General features: G+C 53.1%; 1 protein-coding gene across 1 annotated transcript in view; it reads left to right on the forward strand.

Moving 5' to 3' along the window:
- Positions 1–534: 534 nt before the first annotated feature.
- The window catches only part of SLC6A2 (solute carrier family 6 member 2), a 46,256-nt gene continuing 28,553 nt past the window's right edge, over positions 535–18,237 (forward strand). The window contains exons 1-3 of the mRNA XM_040498045.1: positions 535–867; positions 13,647–13,778; positions 15,706–15,943. Coding sequence (XP_040353979.1) covers positions 594–867; positions 13,647–13,778; positions 15,706–15,943 — 644 coding nt within the window. The 5' untranslated portion in view covers positions 535–593. The remainder of the gene's footprint in view (positions 868–13,646; positions 13,779–15,705; positions 15,944–18,237) is intronic.

Raw genomic sequence — 18,237 nt, forward strand, 5'->3', positions numbered from 1 at the left:
GGGCACCCGGGACCGCGGCGCTGCCGGACACGTGAGTGCGCCCTGCGCGCCGCCCGGCCGAGGTGTGCCGGAGACCCCGGCTGCGTGCGCAGAGCGAGAGCGGTAGCGACTTTGAAGTGCGGAGGGGTAAGTGTCGGGAGGCTCCTGGGGCTGCCGGAGGTGGCACAGACCCCGAGCTGGGGGGACAGGGGGCAGCCAACGGCACGGGCAGGGTCACCGCCCTGGGAAACCTCCGCCTCCGCGTGTCCCAACCCAGCCATTTGGGGGCGAGAGGGAGCGGGCGAATGAGGGAAGCGCTGTGGGGTCCGGGACCAGACCCACAGGGCCGGCAGGGTTGGTCTCCAACTCTAAGTTCCGTCTCAGTTCCGCGCCACTACCGCTGTTTCCAAATTTTACCAACAGACGCGCGCGGGTCTGGGGGAACCCCGCGTCCGCTCGGTGCGCGCGCTGGCCGCTCTATCCCCGCGCTCCCGGGAGGTCTCGGGAGGCGCATGGAGGGCGGGATGGCCTAGTGACCACATCTTTTCCTTTTATCCAGGCAGAGCCTCGGCGCGCTCCCAGTACGGCTGACGTTCCCCTCGCCAACCGCACCCATGCTTCTGGCGCGGATGAAGCCGCAGGTGCAGCCCGAGAACGGCGGGGCGGACCCGGGGCCGGAGCAGCCGGTGCAAGGGCGCAAAGCCGCGGAGCTGTTGGTGGTGAAAGAGCGCAACGGCGTCCAGTGTCTCCTGGCGTCCCGCGATGGCGACGAGCAGCCCCGGGAGACCTGGGGCAAGAAGATCGACTTCCTGCTGTCAGTGATCGGCTTCGCGGTGGACCTGGCCAACGTGTGGCGCTTCCCCTACCTCTGCTACAAGAACGGTGGCGGTGAGCCCCCTGATGGGCTGGGGTTTGGACTTGGGAGGCTACCTGACCGCAGCGGTGGCCAGGACCGGGGCCGGGATGGAGGAGCTGGGATGCGCGGGAGAAGAGGAAGCACGCGAGCGAGTCTGGAGCGCAGAAGGGTCTGGACGGGGCTCACGGAAACAGAATTGGAATCCTCAGTGGAAAAGGGAAGTGGAGGCTTGCCCCTGGACAGTGATAGGTGCATGAGGAATGTAGGTGATCTCTTGATGGTTCGCAAGAAGATTTGGAGAGCTCTGGAGGGGGTGCCAGAAGTGCACAGGATGTGACAGCCAGGCACACGGTGATCCTAACTCCAGCACTTTGAGTCTTGGGGGGAGAGAGGATGTGGGTTCCCTGAAGGCACTTGGGAGGCCTTGCGCTCTTGGGGACAGAGACTCTGGAACTGAGACCCACAAAGAGAAGCTAATGTCAGAGAGCTCCACTGTCATGTTGGTGCTTGTTTTGATGGAGGGGCCGGAGTGCACAGTCTAGGTAGGAATGGGTCATTAGGGACCAAGAACTGGCCCGATGCTTGAGGCAGGTGAAGCCTTTGCCCCCTGCCGCCGCCTGGGGTCCTTGGCTCTGATGCAGGGTGGAGTAGGAGAGGGGCCGGGAGAAAACTCCAGTGGAAGTAGCGAGGCTCTCTCCCCTTTCCCGTGCAGGGTGACACGATACCCACTTGCCTGGGATGCAAGTCTAGAGACCAACTATAGCCCAACCAAATGGCAGAGCCCTGGAAGAAGCAGCCTGGGGGGACAGGACACAAGGCCCTAAGACCCTAGCTCCTTCTTGAGGGCCTTTGCTCCTGGGTGCCTAAACCACACCAGTCCTGCGCTCATTTGCTAGAGTTCAGGGGTGCCCTGCAGAGAGCCTGGAAAAATGACGGGAAGGAAGAAGTTGGCACACGGGGGCTCAGCTCTGGAAACTTCTCTCTATTCCCTGGGCCAGCCCGCCTGGCAGTAACTGTAGCTCAGGACTCCAGGGGCTCAGAGGGAGGCAGGGCAGATGTTTCCTTACCTGGAACCAGGTAAAGGGAAAGCTTGTGATCTGCCCCATAGGGTCTGGGACCCAGCTGTTTGCTTCCGTGTTTGCTCTGGACACTTGCTTTGGTGGAGAAATGGGAAACGTGACCCAGAGGTGACACTCTTCCGTGTTCAGCTGCTGTGGCCTCTCAAGAGTCTCTGGTCAGGTTTAAGAATTCTGGCCCTTTGGACCCAGGAAGGGAGGAAATGCAGATTGCATGTATTTTTAGCAGGTGGGGAGGTGATGAATGGAAGACAGACTGAGAGACCCTGAGATGTGCCATCCAGCATGACCTCAGTGACCATCTGAGACCGTGTGTCCCCAGACAGCAGGAGCCTCTATCAATAATCAGCAATATTTACAAGTTCCTCCCTGATGTGAGGCACAGTGCTGGGCTCTGCAGGGGTCACCTAGATAGATTCATCACCACATCTGCCTGCCAGGAGCTTCAGTCACCTGAAGTGTCATATGCCATCCCCACGCCACTGCCACTGTTATAAGCATTGGGTGAAACTCCAAGGATCCCGGATGGCCAGCCGCACACATCAGCTAGATGGATATTCTGGGGCCCCGCTGACACCGTGTGCTCACTTGGTCATTGCCACCAGTTGTGACCACCTGCTGCCTGCAAGGTGATATACCAGGGGCTCAGGGCACAAACATAGCCGATTTGTCACAGGTTCCAATTTGTAGGTAAACTTGGCCAGAAGCTCCCTCTCTTGGGTCTGCTAGCCCTGTATATCACCCACCTGCGTTGTTCGGTCATTTATTGCTTTGTGTATCTGTCACCCACACAGACTGGGGCACATTGAGGGCATAGACTGTCACTTCTTCCTCCATTTCTAATGCCCAAAGTAAAGACTAGATCCTAGGAATGCGATAGAAGGTACCCAACAAACTTCTGTTGAGTGAATAAATGAATGAAAATGGTCCAAGTCCTCAGAGACCTAATGCCTATCCAGAAACACTAACTAACCCGGAGAGGCAGCATGCGCTGGGAGGGGTGGGGCCAGCAGTCTAGAAGTTAGGGGCCTTGGTGGTGGAGTCCTGGGTTCCAACTTCTGGCAGTGTGATTTGGGGCAGCCTCTGAAGCCTCAGTGTCCTCATCTGTCAAATGGAAAGAATGGCTTTCAGCTCAGAAGGTAAAGACGTGATGATGTGATAATGCCGGTGGAGAGCCAGGCAGAGAGCATGGCCTTAGTAAAGGTAGCTGCTGCTTTTCCTTAACCACATTTTGGTGACGTGTGACATGGGTGGGAGAGGTGACAGGCGCTCTAAAGGCCCGAAGAGGGGCTGCTTGGGAAAGATTCGGAGGTGGACTGTGCTTGGAGCACCGCCCCAAGGAAGGGAAGGGAGGTGCATGGACAAGCCTTGAGAAGAAGATAGGAGGCATTTTATTCGAGAATGCACATGCGATCATCGCAGAGACTAGGAGTGCGGGCTGGCGGGAGGGCAAGCCATCAGCGATAAGGGCGGAGAGACAAGTTGGGGCCCGGCCCCGGAGACCTTGAATGCCAGGCTAAGGGGTGGAGAAGTTGTCCCAGTGGATTTCCATTTCTGGCTGGGGTAGCCATGGATGACACAGGGGAGCGAGGCAGCCTCCCATTTCCTTCGCAGACTCGAAGGCAGATCCTTTTCTCCTCACCCCTCTGGGGGAGCTCATCTGGCCCCTTCTGAGCTTGATCTCTGCGGAGACCCCCTGGCTGCTCCTTGGGGATCAATTCTTAAATGTAATTCTAACGTCAGCCCCTGAGATGGGCAAGCAGGTTGGCAAGCAGCCAAAAGACTGAAGTTTGAATCCCAGCTCTGTTTCTGTGGGCACAGCCCAGCCCGTCTCTACACCCGAGTTCCCCACTACAGCTGGAGGTGAGCGTAGGTGACCCCCAAGATCTGTCCCTCTCCAATGACCTGGCTCGGCTCTGCACTTAAGCCCGGACTCACCCGCCCTGTTTATTTCATGGCCTGTGTTCTCCTCTGGTGCCAGTTTTACCAAAGTAACCTCCGCGCCTGGCTGCTCGCGCTGGCCCATACTGGAGGGTGTTTTGAAACGGTAAAAGTGCCAGGAGTTTAGGCCCCCGGCTAATACTTTCTGAGTTAATTCCTGGGAAAGATGAGCCTGCCTGAACATCTTCCCATAGGCCAGCTGCTGGGACGCACAAATACGGGAAGCTGCCGATGGGGAATGCCTTGAAATTTCCAGGGTTCGGAACCTTCTCAAACGGAGCGCCGGGCCGTGGGGCTATTTTCAGGGTGCTAGATACTCCCCCTGCACCGGTGGTGGTCTTGGGCCTGGCCGCGCTGACGTCCGGGGAGGCGTAGGCGGATCGACCGGGTCCCCATGTCTGCCTCCCTGCCAGGGAAGGGGTCTCGGCAACGGCCGCTTCAGTTTGAGACAAGTCCTGTGCCGTCAGGCACATGGTCTCTGGGTTCAGACAGACCCACGTTTGCATCTGAGCCTGGCACTTCCTGGAAATGTAGTCTTGGACTCCTCCTCTCTGGGCCTCAGTTTTCTTGTGCAGAGAAGGGGAAAGAGGTGATGACGTGTGCAACATAGTGGGGGTTCAATAAATGGACCCGCGCCTATTATTGTTATCATTGGGTGATTTTTAACCGCAGGCTAGACCCAGTGGCGTCCTGGTTTCGGAGGGAGCAGAACTAATTCTAAGGAAGAACTGAGGAAGGGGAATAAGGCTGGAAATTAGGCACATCTGGGTCACGGGAAAGCAAGAGGCAAGACCTAGGGTTTGTTCCAGGTCCTGGCAGTCCAGCCTCGCCCCACTGCACTTTCCTCACCTGGAAAAGGGGGATTAACAGTCCCGCACCAGGTCCCGTGAGATGTGGTTCTGGTCCCGGATAGGGTTCTCCTCCTTTCCCGAGTAAGCTGAGCATCTCAGATATGGACAGCCCGTGGGGGGCAACCCTCTCGGCCAAAATATCTGGGCTTCTGGAGGCTGGGTGTGAAGCGTGGCTGGTACAGAGGTCAGAGGTTTGCAGACTCAATGCCCTCACCTCCGGCCTGGCTGTAGGAGGCCGTCTACACCCTGAGCTTGCCAAGCCTGACCCTGACACTGACGGTTCGGCTCAGGTACACGTGAGCCGGCCAGCTGGCGTGGCCCTCCGCTGACGAGTTTGCAGGAACGAGGTGCTCATCGGGGGCTAGAGCTGAGACTTTAATCCGGGGTCATCAGCAGGAGGGGGCTCATTGCTCTGAGCTGGCCGTAAAAGATCTGGAGAAGCTCTTTCCAACAAGATGGGATTTCGTGGGGATAAATGCTACACCCTGTCCTGTGGTCCCAGACCCAGCTGCCTAACTAAGGATTAGGTCACCATGCAAGTAGAGGAAGGCCCTGGGGATTTCATTAGCTGCATCCTCCCTGTGACTCCCTTCTGGGAACCATTTATTTAACCAGGAGACATTTCCGATGTGCTCATCATATGCCAGGAACGTGGAGATGAGCAAAAGGCAATCCCCATCTTGAGAGAGCTCTTAGTCTATTGTAAACATCCTAAAAGCTAACGTCATTTGGGGTTCTGTGATTGCAAGTATTATATCCCAGATGAGGGGGATGAGGTTCTACTGATCTTTGTGAGTTGTGTTGCCTTCCAAAATACAGTTCTGAGCATCCCAAACGCCCTCTTATTTGTTCATTTTAAAGAGACCAGAATGGAGATAGGAAACCAGAACCTTCAAGGAGCTATATGGAAGGCCCCAGAATTCTTAATAAATATCAGGTCAGACCCTGCAAAGTTGACAGCAGAGAGAGAATCGCCCCATGCGGAGGGGAGCCCCAATGCTAGTCTCCCTGCTTTTAACCCCCTTTGCCCTCCTTAAGGGAGCAGGGGTGTTAATCCGTCAGGAAGTGGGTGTTTCTCCTTGCTGGGGATGTTCCCCGGTCTCAGATCGAAGGCCCGGAGGTCGGCGGGAAGCCCCTAAAGTGACCGTGCCGCTCCTTTTGTGTGGAACTTCCTCCCAGAGCAGCAGGCATTTCTGCAGAGGTGTGCACCGTGCTCCTGGCCAATCTCAGTAAAAGTCAGGAGGAGTCAAGAGCTGCGAGGCTCCACTTGGGCTGAGGTTAAAGGGATCCTGGGGCCAGTGGGCAGGGGCAGATGAGTCTCGGGGAGGAGGAAACATGAGTGGTCACCGCATGGTTCCAATATCCTACCCTGGGCAGAGTCTGTGTTGACAAACATGAATGATCTGGGCTTCGTTTATTGTAAGAAGTGGAGTGTTTCTCTAAAGAAATGGCCGTGTGAAGCCAGCTGTTTAACTGGCAGAGACTTGGGGGTGGGGGTGGCGGGTGGCCCTATGCCCGACACCCAGCGTGCACAGCATTGCTTTGGACAAGACTGATCTGTTCCGTTCTCCATGGTGCGAAGGACAAAAAGAAGGTGGAAAGTGAAGGCTGCGGGGGAGGGATTTGGGGAAGGCGAAAAAGCGGTGCCTGCCAGAGGGAGAGGTCGGCTGCCAGGTTCAGCAGAGCCTCAGCTGGCCGTGGGCACCTCTGAAAGGGGGACGGCCACAGGGGGAGTGACCGGCCTCACTCGGGATAGGGACGTGAAGGGTCCGGGGGACTGCCTCCAAGTCCTCCTGTGCTGGTGAGCCTCCAGCAGGCATTCGGTGCTGTGCTCCGTGCAGGACCCGGCCACCGTCCCCTGCACAGGCACTTGTCAACTTGGCGATTTCCAGTTTACAAAGTTGCACTGTGCGCGCTCTGCGGTGTGACGGTGGGATGTGATTCCCGTTTACAGAGCACCCGCTAAGCGCCAGGTACTTACTTCTCCATCGTCTCCAATTATCACAGCAAATCAGAGATGCGCTGGCCAATTCTCCGGCTCTCCAGACCCCAGCGGGGTGTCCTACAATTCAGTCCTGACACTAGCGACCGGGAGTTGGCAGACCCCTCAGGTTAAGGACTCAGGCCCGCAAGACTGCCCCCACTTCAGAGGCCACCCATGGGTCTCAAGCTGTCACCTGTGCTTCTGACCACCTGGCTATAACTCAGGGGTTTCCATGATCCTCTCTTCAGGTCAGTAATGTGCCACAGCAGCTCATAGAACTCAGGGAAGCACTAACTTACATTTTCCAGTTTGTTACAAAGGGTATGGTAAAGGATACCAATGAGGAGGTGTGTGGGGCAAGTCCTGGACGAGTCTTGAGTGCGGGAGCTTCTGTCCTCATGGAGTTGGGCTGTGCCACCCTCCTGGCGTGTGCTGATGTTCACCAGCCTGGAGGTTTCCCAGGTTCCATAGTTCAGAGATTTTTATGGAAGCTTCATCACGCAGGCGTAATCGATATTAGCTTTATTTAAACTTTTTTTTTTTTTTCCCAACGTTTATTTATTTTTGGGACAGAGAGAGACAGAGCATGAACGGGGCAGGGTCAGAGAGAGAGGGAGACACAGAATCGGAAACAGGCTCCAGGCTCTGAGCTGTCAGCCCAGAGCCTGACGCGGGGCTCGAACTCAAGGACCGCGAGATCGTGACCTGGCTGAAGTCGGATGCTTAACCGACTGCGCCACCCAGGCGCCCCGATATTAGCTTTATTTATCTCCAGCCCTTCTTTCTTTCCTGGAGGTTGGAACCTGGGGCTGAAAGTTCCAAGCTTCTAATCAGGGCTTGGCTCTTCTGGTGACCAGCCCCCGTCCAGGAGCTCACCGAGAATGTCTCATTAGAATGAAAGATACTCATATCACCCAGAAAATTCCAAGGGACTTAGGAGCCCTGTGTAAGACATTCCTATCACCCCCACTCAGAAGATTACAAGGGTTTGGGGCACCTGGGTTGCTCAGTCGGTTGGGCATGTGACTCGTGATTTGGGCTCAGATCATGGTCTCACACTTGGTGAGATGGAGCCCACCCAGTGTGGGGCTGTGCGCTGACAGAGGCATGGAGCCTGCGTGGGATTTTCTCTCTGCTCCTCCCCTGTTCATGTGTTCGTGTTCTCTCTCCCTCTCTGTCTCTGTCTCTCTCTCTCTCTCTCTCTCAGAATAAATGAATACACATTAAAAGAGAAGACAATTACAAGGGGTTTTTAAGAGCTCTGTCTCAGAAACCCAGAGCAGAGACCAAATATAGTAAAACCTTGGATGGCGAGTTAACTTGTTTTTCGAGTGTTTCCGCAAGACGAGGCAAACATTTCTAAAAAATTTTAACTTGATAAAGGAATGATGTCTTGCAATACGAGTAGTACGTGATGTTGAATGTCACATGATCACAACGGAGCCAATGATTCGGAGCCAGTGGTTCTTCTCTCTCTCTCTCTCTCTCTCTCTCTCTCACTGCGGGATTATAGGTAATCGTCTCCTAGGCTCGGGTGCTCCGTCTCAGGCCGCGGTGTTTGGCAGAAATCAGTGATTTTTCAGAACGTTGGCAGGTGCCCATGACTGGCAGTAGTGTATTTTTGTCCGTTCAAAGCACCAATGGACACTCCTTTGCTTTTCTATACAAGAGTAAGCTTAGGAATGCTTGGCTTCCTTCTAGGTCATTGGATAAGCTCCTTGTTAAAGTTGTGCGAAAAGAAAAAGATTCCATTGAGCCGATAGATAGCAGTGATTCCGTTAGGGATAGTGAAAGTCGCCCTACACAGTAACCCTACTCTCTCTCGTCTCCCTCACACCAGCCGCGAAGGTTTTCCAAGGTAAGCGCAGGTTAATTTGTTTATTTTTCTTTATGTTTTGAATTTTCCTTCTTATTTTGCGTCCTATTACCATATTGTAATCATTTTAATATGAATATTTTGGGGCTGTGGAATGAATCATCTGAGTTTCCCTTATTTCTTATGGGGAAATTCGCGTTGATATACAAGTGCTTTGGATTTGGACACGTGTTTCTGGAATGAATTATGCTTGCGAACCAAGGTTTTACTGTATCCGTATTCCATACTGTGTCACAGGGGGTCTTCCCCAGGCCCTGTGCTTTAGACAGCCCTGCTCCGCCCTCTTTCCCTTCTCACCGAGGCCTGCCCACCGAGAACACTGCCCCCCCTCCCCCCACCCCCGCCACCACTCCAGAAACCGGTTCCCAGTCATTCCCTGTGCAAACGCCCCAACCTCCTTCTGGGTCTGAACAGGCCTCTCGCTTCATTCCTTCTGTAATGTGCACAGGCCGCAGGCCCCAGGGGAGGCCAGAGGCCTGTGGCCTGCAGGGGTGTGGACAGAGCTTACACATGTATGTGCAAGAGTCCATACATACGTGCAAACGGCCTTGCGTGTCTCTGGACAGAGCTGAGGTGGGCCCCCCCCCCCCCGTTTGCCGCCCCGTTGTGGCACAGGGCTCTCAGAGGCGAGGGCTCCAAGACGGAACCTTATGACAGAACCATCATGAACGTGCACTTGTCGAGGCACGAAGATAGAGCATGTTTGATTTAAAAGGTGCAGCCTGATTGGTCATGTGGAAAACCGTGGCCATGTGCGGTGTCCAATGCCAGGGCCACCCTTGCCCCCCGGCCCCACCCGCGTGCCTGCCGCGAGCAGCACCGGCTCTCATGCAGATGTCGCCCTCTCTTGCGCCCTTATGTCTCCTATGCCTTCAGGGTGTTCAGGGCGAGGGCACAAATCTGGCTCCTCTCAGCATTGACCGAGGTTTTCTTGGAACTCTAGCGAAAGCCGCAGCCGCTGCCCATCCTCAGCTGAGCTACGGGCGCCAAGGGAACAGTCCCACGAGTCTTCACTTCTTCATATATCAGGCTGTGGCCAGAACGCACAGTTGGAGGAATCCGGCCCTCAGCGGACTGGGACGTGGGTTCCCTGAGGGACCCAGCTCTCCTTCCTGCAGCCCCTCCCTGGTCACACTGTCTCCAGCTCACCCCGGATTCCCAGTGGGCCTCCGCCCTTCTGCCTCCTGCTGAGGGCCCTGCAGACATTCCCTCCCCTTTCCTGAGCTCCTCTCATCTGCCCTCCTCATCTGCCCCAGCGTATCCCACTCGGAACTTGGTGCCCCTGGGCTTCACTTCCTGAGGGCTTGGCATTTGTACAGAAGATTCCAGAACCCCTCTCTGACCAGTGCGGTGCCTCTTCAATGGTGAGGTGGCAGGCAGTGTGCCCTGGGCTAGCGGTGATGGGACGGATGCTTTCCTTACTAAATTCATCCGAAGGCCATTTGTCAGAGTCTCTTTTACGGCCCACAGGTCTTTCCTCGGGTATTCGTGTGTGTCACTGTGCAGGAGGGTCACGAGTGTGCACGGGTGTGCATCTGTGTGCGTGCATTTGTGTGAAGACTGCCAGGAGCTGAGAGCCTCGGGAGATATGCCCTGTGGGTGCTTCTCCGTGTCTGTACGCCAGGACCTGCGTAACCAGAGCACTCCAGAATCAAGACAGGATTGTGGGCTGTGGCGTCTGAGGTTCTCAGCTCTCAGACCCTGTGCAAGGCCGGTTTGCAGTTGGTACTGTCACGCGTGAAGATGTAGCAGGGCCTTGGGGATGTGGTGGTTATGGGCCTTGCAGGGCAGTAGCTTCTGGAAAGTTTGCAGTCCAGCCTCAGTTTCCCAGGAGCTGCTGCGGGGCTGTTTCTAAGTGAGGCCTCCTCGGCTGACCTCAGGCATCCCTGAAACCCCGTTCTGGTTCTCCAGCCCTGCCCCAGCTTCCTCCAGATCTTTCTGCAAGGGGGCTTGGACCAGCCAGCTGGTCAGTGTCTTCTTTCGGAATAAGGCACCGGCCCCTGGGCAGCTTTCTGGATTTTATTCACACTCAGCTGCTCCATCATTCTGGAGTGTTCTTGGGCTGTTTCCTCCTGAAGCAGTGGCTGGGCTCACATTACAGGCGCTCACAGAGAAGAGCCTCGGGCTTGTGCAGACCTGTCACCCTCCCTCCTAATCTCCTCTGCTGGCACTCCCAGCCGAGCACAAGAGGAGACGAATGTCCAACTGGGCGATTTACCTACCTGTTGTAAACCTGTTGTAAACCTCCGGCCACCCGGAGGTTTGGAGTGGGGGACGTTGGCCCGAGTGAGATGCCTGGTTAGTTGGCTGACGTTGCTCTTTCCCTTCGCTGTGGAAAAGATCGCCAGTGCCAACATCTGAGCCGTGAGCCCCTCTCTTTCCTTCCCCGCCATCCCCCGGGCCACCGACCTCAGTCTTCAGACCTATTAACAGTCAGATGCGTCTGTTTCCCCTACTCTCTGGCTCCCGTCTCCCGAGGGCAGTAGCAAGGCGGTGGGAGACAGAGTGGGGCTCAAAGGGACATCCAGATTATTCTAGTCTGGACAAGCAACTTAACCTTTCTTAGCCTCAGTTTCCTCATCTGTTGAGTGGAAATAGCGGTAATTATGTCTCAGGGATGATGTCAAATGAAGAATTACATAAAAAGCTCAGTGTGTGGCTCGTCATATAACAGATGTTCACCAATGTCACCATCACCACCACCAACTACCTCTGTCACATTACCAGCGTCAGTTCCATCACCACCACCATTACTGCCAGCACCGTGGACAGACGAGAGCTCAGGTACCAGGTCGGCCCTCTCTGCATGTGGGAGAGGGAGAAGGACAAGGTGGAGTCTGAAAGCAAGAAATGAGGAGGGGACGAGAGAGGGTCCCACGTGGGCATTCGAAGAAGTCCAGCAGGGAGCAGGGGATGGGCTATTGGACCAGTATATATGACCAACTGACAAGATGGCTAAGCTGGCCCCAGATCCCCAGTTCCAGGACAACCTCCCCTCTGAGACCCTGTTCAGCCTCATGTCCCTCACTGAAGCTGGAATATTCTGGTGTCTACAAATTACGTTGGGAATGGCTCTGGAACTCTGGAGGCAGGCAGACCTAGGGCCAAACCCCAGATCCATCACTTACTGGCTGGGTGACCTTGGTCAAGTCACTGGATTTCTCCAAGCCTCAGTTTCCCCCTCCGAGAAATGGGCATAGCAGTTGCTACCTCAGACTTAGGGTCGATGGGATCGCGGATGTCCAGGGCCCAGTGCCTACATGATACGTAGGAGGGACTCACTTCCTGCTAGTGTCTTTCCTGTGCCCACAGTGCTGATCCTTCTCTTGCTTCGGAAGGGACTGGATCCCAGAGCACTGGGGCCGACACTTCACGCTTTGTCCTTAAGATCCCTGGGCTTCCCGAGGAGCAGCCCTGGGAAGAAAGTGGGGGCTCAGTCTGAGTAAGTGAGACTGGGTGAGTTTGAACCTGGGGTGCCGCGTGACTTTGGCATAATTCTCCGCTAGCTTGGAGCCTCAGTTTCCACGTCTGGAAAATGGAGGTAGCAATCATCGCTGCATCTTAGGGTCACTGTGAAGGTCGAATGAGACCTTGCATGGAAAGCACCTGGAACACAGCACAGGATGTTATATTCCTCCTGCTACTGTCATTAAGTATTTCCCGGCTTCTGCACTTTCCTGGTGTGGGCGGGCCAGAGAGTGTTTGGTTTCCAAGGTTACTGCATCTCCGCCAAAGGCCAGAGGCGGGACGAGTGTGGATCTGGCCTGGCCACCTCCAGCTGCGTCAGGAAAAGGAGCTGGCATTTTGCTTCGGTCACGCTGGCAGCCTGGGCTGACATGGCACGTATCCCAGTGAGTCACCTAACGGCGTCAGAGCCCGGTAAGCTCGCCCCAGGCTGCCGGACACGCTGAGCATCATCTCTGAGACTCACACACGTCTCATCCCAGCAGGAATTCTCTTGGGGATGAGTTGCTGCCCATGGCCAGGGGCTCTCACTGGTTTCTGCGATGCTCTGGGTGGGTTTCTTCCCTGGTCAGACGCTCGCTCTAGGGATTATTTGCCTTCAGTCGCCTGTAGCAGGGGGAGCCTGATGCGTTCGAAGACCTGAATGTGAGTCCTGCTCCTGTCCCTTACCAGTAGCAAGAACAGGCCTGATTCAACTCCCTTCTCTGCCCTCAGTTTCCCCTGGAGGTGGGGGACATAATGACCCTGTCTGATCATGTCTCTGAGCAGCTGTGAAACTAATAATCCAGTGAGATTGTGTTTGGGAAAGCCCCATGTGACCTGAAAATGAGGCAAATATAAGCAAAGTTAGAAACTCAATTGTGTGCGGCTTTGGGCACTGTCTCTCCCTCACTGATGTCAATTTTCTGACCTTTAAAAGGAGGGTTTGGGGCAACTGGCATTCCCCAGAGTGGTGATCCATGAAAGAAAAGGTTCTGCATTTAAATTTTTTTTTCAACGTTTTTTATTTATTTTTGGGACAGAGAGAGACAGAGCATGAACGGGGGAGGGGCAGAGAGAGAGAGAGGGAGACACAGAATCGGAAACAGGCTCCAGGCTCCGAGCCGTCAGCCCAGAGCCTGATGCGGGGCTCGAACTCGCGGACCGAGAGATCGTGACCTGGCTGAAGTCGGACGCTCAACCGACTGCGCCACCCAGGCGCCCCAAGGTTCTGCATTTAAATGAATTTGGTTAAGACTATACCTCTAAGCGTCTTCATGGTGCTTCGTAGTGTGTGCCTATGTGTATCCAAGGCCAGAAGAATCCTGCCGGGAACAAGCTCGTTCAGCTTTGATTAACCCAGATTTTACTGATTTGACCACACAACCTCATTATCCTAGTGATGGTTTTTCCTGGTCCCACAACAATTACTGTTAACTGTTACTGTTACGATTATTTGTCTTGAGTGCTCTGTGTTAAATCTATTTCCCTACCACAAAACACCCCTTGGGAAGTGGCCGGGGAGCAGATAAATGAGGACACTTAGGCTCTGGTAGATATTGATCCAAGCAGGTGCAGGGGGCAGACGCAAGACTGGCCAGGGGTCCAGGGAGTCACGCTCTGCCTCTGTGTCCTCCAGGTGCCTTTCTGATCCCGTACACCCTGTTCCTTATCATTGCTGGGATGCCCCTGTTCTACATGGAGTTGGCTCTGGGCCAGTACAACCGAGAAGGGGCAGCCACAGTGTGGAAGATCTGCCCATTTTTCAAAGGTAAAGGATGGGTGCAGGGGAGTCAAGCAGTGTCCAAAAGATTTCCTTGGTGCCCCTGGAGAAACTGCTCCAAAGGTGGGATCCGAGGGGTAGACCAGCTCTCTTGTGGGATTCGTAGATATTGGCAAGGTCAAAAGGATCCACCATTGCAAGCCACACGGAGAGCCCTTGGTGTGTCAAGGCCAGCTTAGCCTAGAAAGTCTGGGAGCCTGGGTACCAGTCCAGCCTCCGCTGCTGACTGACCAGAGGGTGTCTGTTTCCTGTATAGGAAATATTTACAGAAGTGCTAGAAGTACTCAACACATATGCCTCTACTCTCCCCTCTTGCTCCCATGGCAGACATGATAAATAGATCGTAGACCTTTCTGGGCTCAGCTAGGAAATTGTGTCACAGTCCTGAATACAGCAGCCACGACTAATCGATCACATCTGGGACAGGTGATGAAGCCTGCTTGCATTTGGGACTTGGAGCACATCTGGGAAAAATAGCCATAGCAACTGCCATTTCTTGGCCGCCATATGTCTATGAGAAGGGTATGGAATCAGAATTTGTGTCTCCCAAGCACTGCTTAGTGAACTGGGCCCAGGTGGCACTGAGGGCCAATATGATTCTTATGAGCCTCTTCTCAGCTGGCACCTGTCTCCCGACTGCCTTCTATGTACTCAGTCGTGTAGTAGACACAGGCTGGTAAGAGACTTATAAGACGTATGTATTAGTTAGGATTTTTTAGTTTAACTTCCAGAAATCCCACTCAAAGTGGCTTTAATGTAAAAAGAATTTTTGGCTTATGATATGGTTCAGTTCAAGAGTTTCTGCTAGCTTCGGGTACAGCTTGATCCAGGTCCTTGAACAGTATTATCTGGAATCTCTCTCCACCTCTCTCCGTCTGAAGTCGGTGTTAGCATCCGTCTCAGGCATATTCTTCTCAGGTGCTAGCAAAACCAGCCATTAACAACAAGATTAAATCCTACCAAGTTTACCTGTGACAGAATAAATCGAAAACACCTTTTTATCATCAGTAAAGATCCCAGAGAAGACTCTCATTGGCTTAACTTGAGTCGTATGTTTACCTATCAACCAATCCCTATGGCTGTGGGGAAGCAGAACTCTGGTTGGCCAGGCCTGAGTCGTGTGTCTACAGCCAGATCAAGGAAGTGAGGGATTAGCCTCACCCAAACCTCACATGCTAAGAACACTTAAGGCTACTCCCTTAATCAATATTGCACAGGCCAAAAAAAAAAAAAAAAAAAAAAATGTCTACTGTAGGCAAAAGCCCTAGAACTGGCTAGCCCATGAAGAGCTTCCAGCGTATTCAGGAAGATGAGATTGGCCCACGCATGGAGCAGATGGTTGAAAGGAGGGCCCAGAGAACACCCAGGACTGAAGTGCTAATCAGGGACTGCTTGTTTGGGGTTTCCCAGAAGCACGTCCTGAGACAAGGATTTGTGGAGGGAGTTATTTGGGGAGTCGATTCTAGGAAAGACTGTGAGGGACAGAGGGAGGGTGTCAGCCAATAAAAGGTGTGTCAATCAAGCCTGTTCCACCATGGAGCAGGGGCCCATGCCACTGGGAGAGACTGTTAGCATGCCTCACGCTTACTCGGCCCAGGGGGTGAGGGGTCTGGGATACTCACCCTCTGGTGCCTCCATACGCTCCGGTACATACGCTCTGGCTGCTCCCTGGGGACATTAGGGTCCTGACACTTCTGGCCTGCCTGAGGAGTGGGCAAGAGAGGCAAGAGAGAGCACTCAGGCGAAGGGGTCATGGGCTCCCAGGGCATGGAGGTGAGGCTCTGACAACCTGCTGCAGAGAAGGAGGGGCATAGGGGTTGGGTCGTGTCATGGTTAGAGCTGGCTCCCCGAGAGAGGTGGCTCTGGGGCTGGGCCCGGGGAAGCCCACGCCTGATCCCTCTCTGCCCCCGCCCAGGAGTTGGCTACGCCGTGATCCTCATCGCCATCTACGTTGGCTTCTACTACAACGTCATCATCGCCTGGTCTCTCTACTACCTCTTCTCCTCCTTCACCCTCAAGCTGCCTTGGACCGACTGCGGCCATGCCTGGAACAGCCCCAACTGCACCGACCCCAAGCTCCTCAACAGCTCTGTGCTGGGCAACCACACCAAGTACTCCAAGTACAAGTTCACGCCGGCAGCAGAGTTTTACGAGTAAGTCATCGACCCCTTGTCCTATTCACTCGGGCGGACCGAGACCTGTGTGGGGCAGGACCTGGGCCGACCACTAAGGAAAACCACCCCGGTCGGCATTTGTAGGGGGCACTGAGAAGCCACCACAGGCCAGACCCTGGGCTGGGAGCTGAGGATACAGCCCTGGCCAGGGCAGTGGAGGACACTGTGTTCGGCCCGGGAGAGTGGGGGTGCGGGGAAATACCCTAGTAAACATGTAAGGAAGCAAGAACGTTTCTCTAGAGAGTCGACGTGCCCTTCAGGAAATAAAACACATTTTAGGGAGTGTAGGTGCTCTTAAAGAACGAAAACCAGGTATATGGGGGGGAAAGGACCATTAGTTCGGGTGGCCAGGGAGGGCTTGTCTGAGGAGGTGACATGAACACTGGTGAAGCCAGCCAAGGGAACATCTAGGGGCTCAGCCAGCAGCTGATGGAACTGGAGCTTGAACCCAAATGGAACTGGTCCTGAAGCTGCCATGTGGCCCACCTGCGCTGCTGTCCCTCTGGGGCTTCCAGGTTGAAGGTTGTCGGTGAAATTCAGAAAGCGGGAAGCAGGCCAGCTATGTGCGGCTCGGGGGAAGTATGTGGACCATGTGTGCCTGAGAGGCACTGACTGGTGGTAGAAGACAGAATATCTTTTTTAAAAAGACACATTTTATGTTGAAATCATTGTAGATACAGAAAAGTTGGGTAAGTAACATGTAGAGCTCTTGTACACCCTGCATTCAGTTTCATCTGTCGACACCTTATGTAACCCTAGTGCAGTGATTGAAATCTGAAAATTAGCGTTCCTATACTGTTAACTAACCTGCTAAAGGCCTTCTGTCGAATTCGTCAGTTTTCCCACTAATGTTCTTTTCCGGTCCAGGATCCAGCCCAGAGTGCCACGTGGCATTTAGCTGTCCCTTCCCCTTAGTCCCCAGTCTGTGAGAGTTCTCTGGTCTTTCCTTGAGTGTCATGACCTTGACACTTTTGAAGAGTACTGGTGAGTTATTCTGTGAATTAGGCGTCAGTGTGGGTTGGTTTGCTATTTTCTCCCAATTAAACTGAGGCTAGGCATTTTTGATAAGAATACCATAGAGATGATGCTGTGTCCTTCTCAGTGCATCGTATCAGGAGGGACACGATGCCTCTTATTACTGGGGATGGTAACCTTGATCACTTGGCTAAGACGGTACCTGCCAGCTTCCTTCTGTGTGGAGAGACCATTATTCCCTTTGTAATTAACAAGTGTCTTCTGGGGTAACCTCCTGAGGTTATGTAAATATCTTGTTTCTCATCATCCTTACCCCAAATCCTCAGCATCCTTCAATGATGCTTGCCAGCAAAGATTATTATCATAGCATTTGCTAATTGTGATTCTCCGTTCCCATCATTCCCTCTAGATTAATTGATTGGGATTCTTTTGTAAGGAAGAGTTGTCCCTTTCCCCCTATTTATGCCTTCATTCTATCATTTACTGATGCATTTTTTTATTGAGATATAATTGACGTATAACTTCATACTAGTTTCACGTGTACAATGATTTGACACATGTATATATTGCAAAATGATTCCTACAATAAGTTTAGTTAGCATTCATCACTACCCACAGTTACAAATTTTTTTTCCTTGTGATGAGAACTTTCAAGATCTGCCCTCCTAGCAACTTTCAAATATACAGTAGTATTGTTAACTGGACCCACCACGTTGTACATTACATCCCCATGATTTCTTTATTTTATAGCTTCTGGAAGTTTGTACCTTTTTACCACCTTCACCCAGTTTGACCATTCCCGCCCCCTGCCTCTGGCAACTACCAGTTCGTTTTCTTTATCTTTGCAAAAAATGTTTTAGTTTCCACGTATAAGTGGGATCCTATGGTATTTGTCTTTCTCTGTCTGACTTATTTCGCTTTGCATAACGCCCTCCAGGGCTGTCCATGTCGTCACAAATGGAAGGATATCCATTTTTTTCACGTGAATATTTTATGTATATAGATAAATTTTATATTTTATACACACTTACATAAATTTTTTGTAAGTATAAAATATTGTATATTACATATATATTTTGTATTGTGTGTGTATATATATGCCTAATACATATATACGTATCTACACAATACATATATACAATACACCATAGTTTGTATGTGTGTGTGTGTGTACGTGTGTGTGTATACATATGTGTATATCACACTTTGTCTCTCTGTACACACACACACACACACACACTCCATCATTTTTATACATTCATACATCCATGGATATCTTGTTTCCATGTCTTGGCTAT

The sequence above is a fragment of the Herpailurus yagouaroundi genome, unplaced genomic scaffold (assembly GCF_014898765.1).
Source record: "Herpailurus yagouaroundi ecotype Mexico unplaced genomic scaffold, PumYag 190, whole genome shotgun sequence".
Taxonomy (NCBI): Eukaryota; Metazoa; Chordata; class Mammalia; order Carnivora; family Felidae; genus Herpailurus; species Herpailurus yagouaroundi.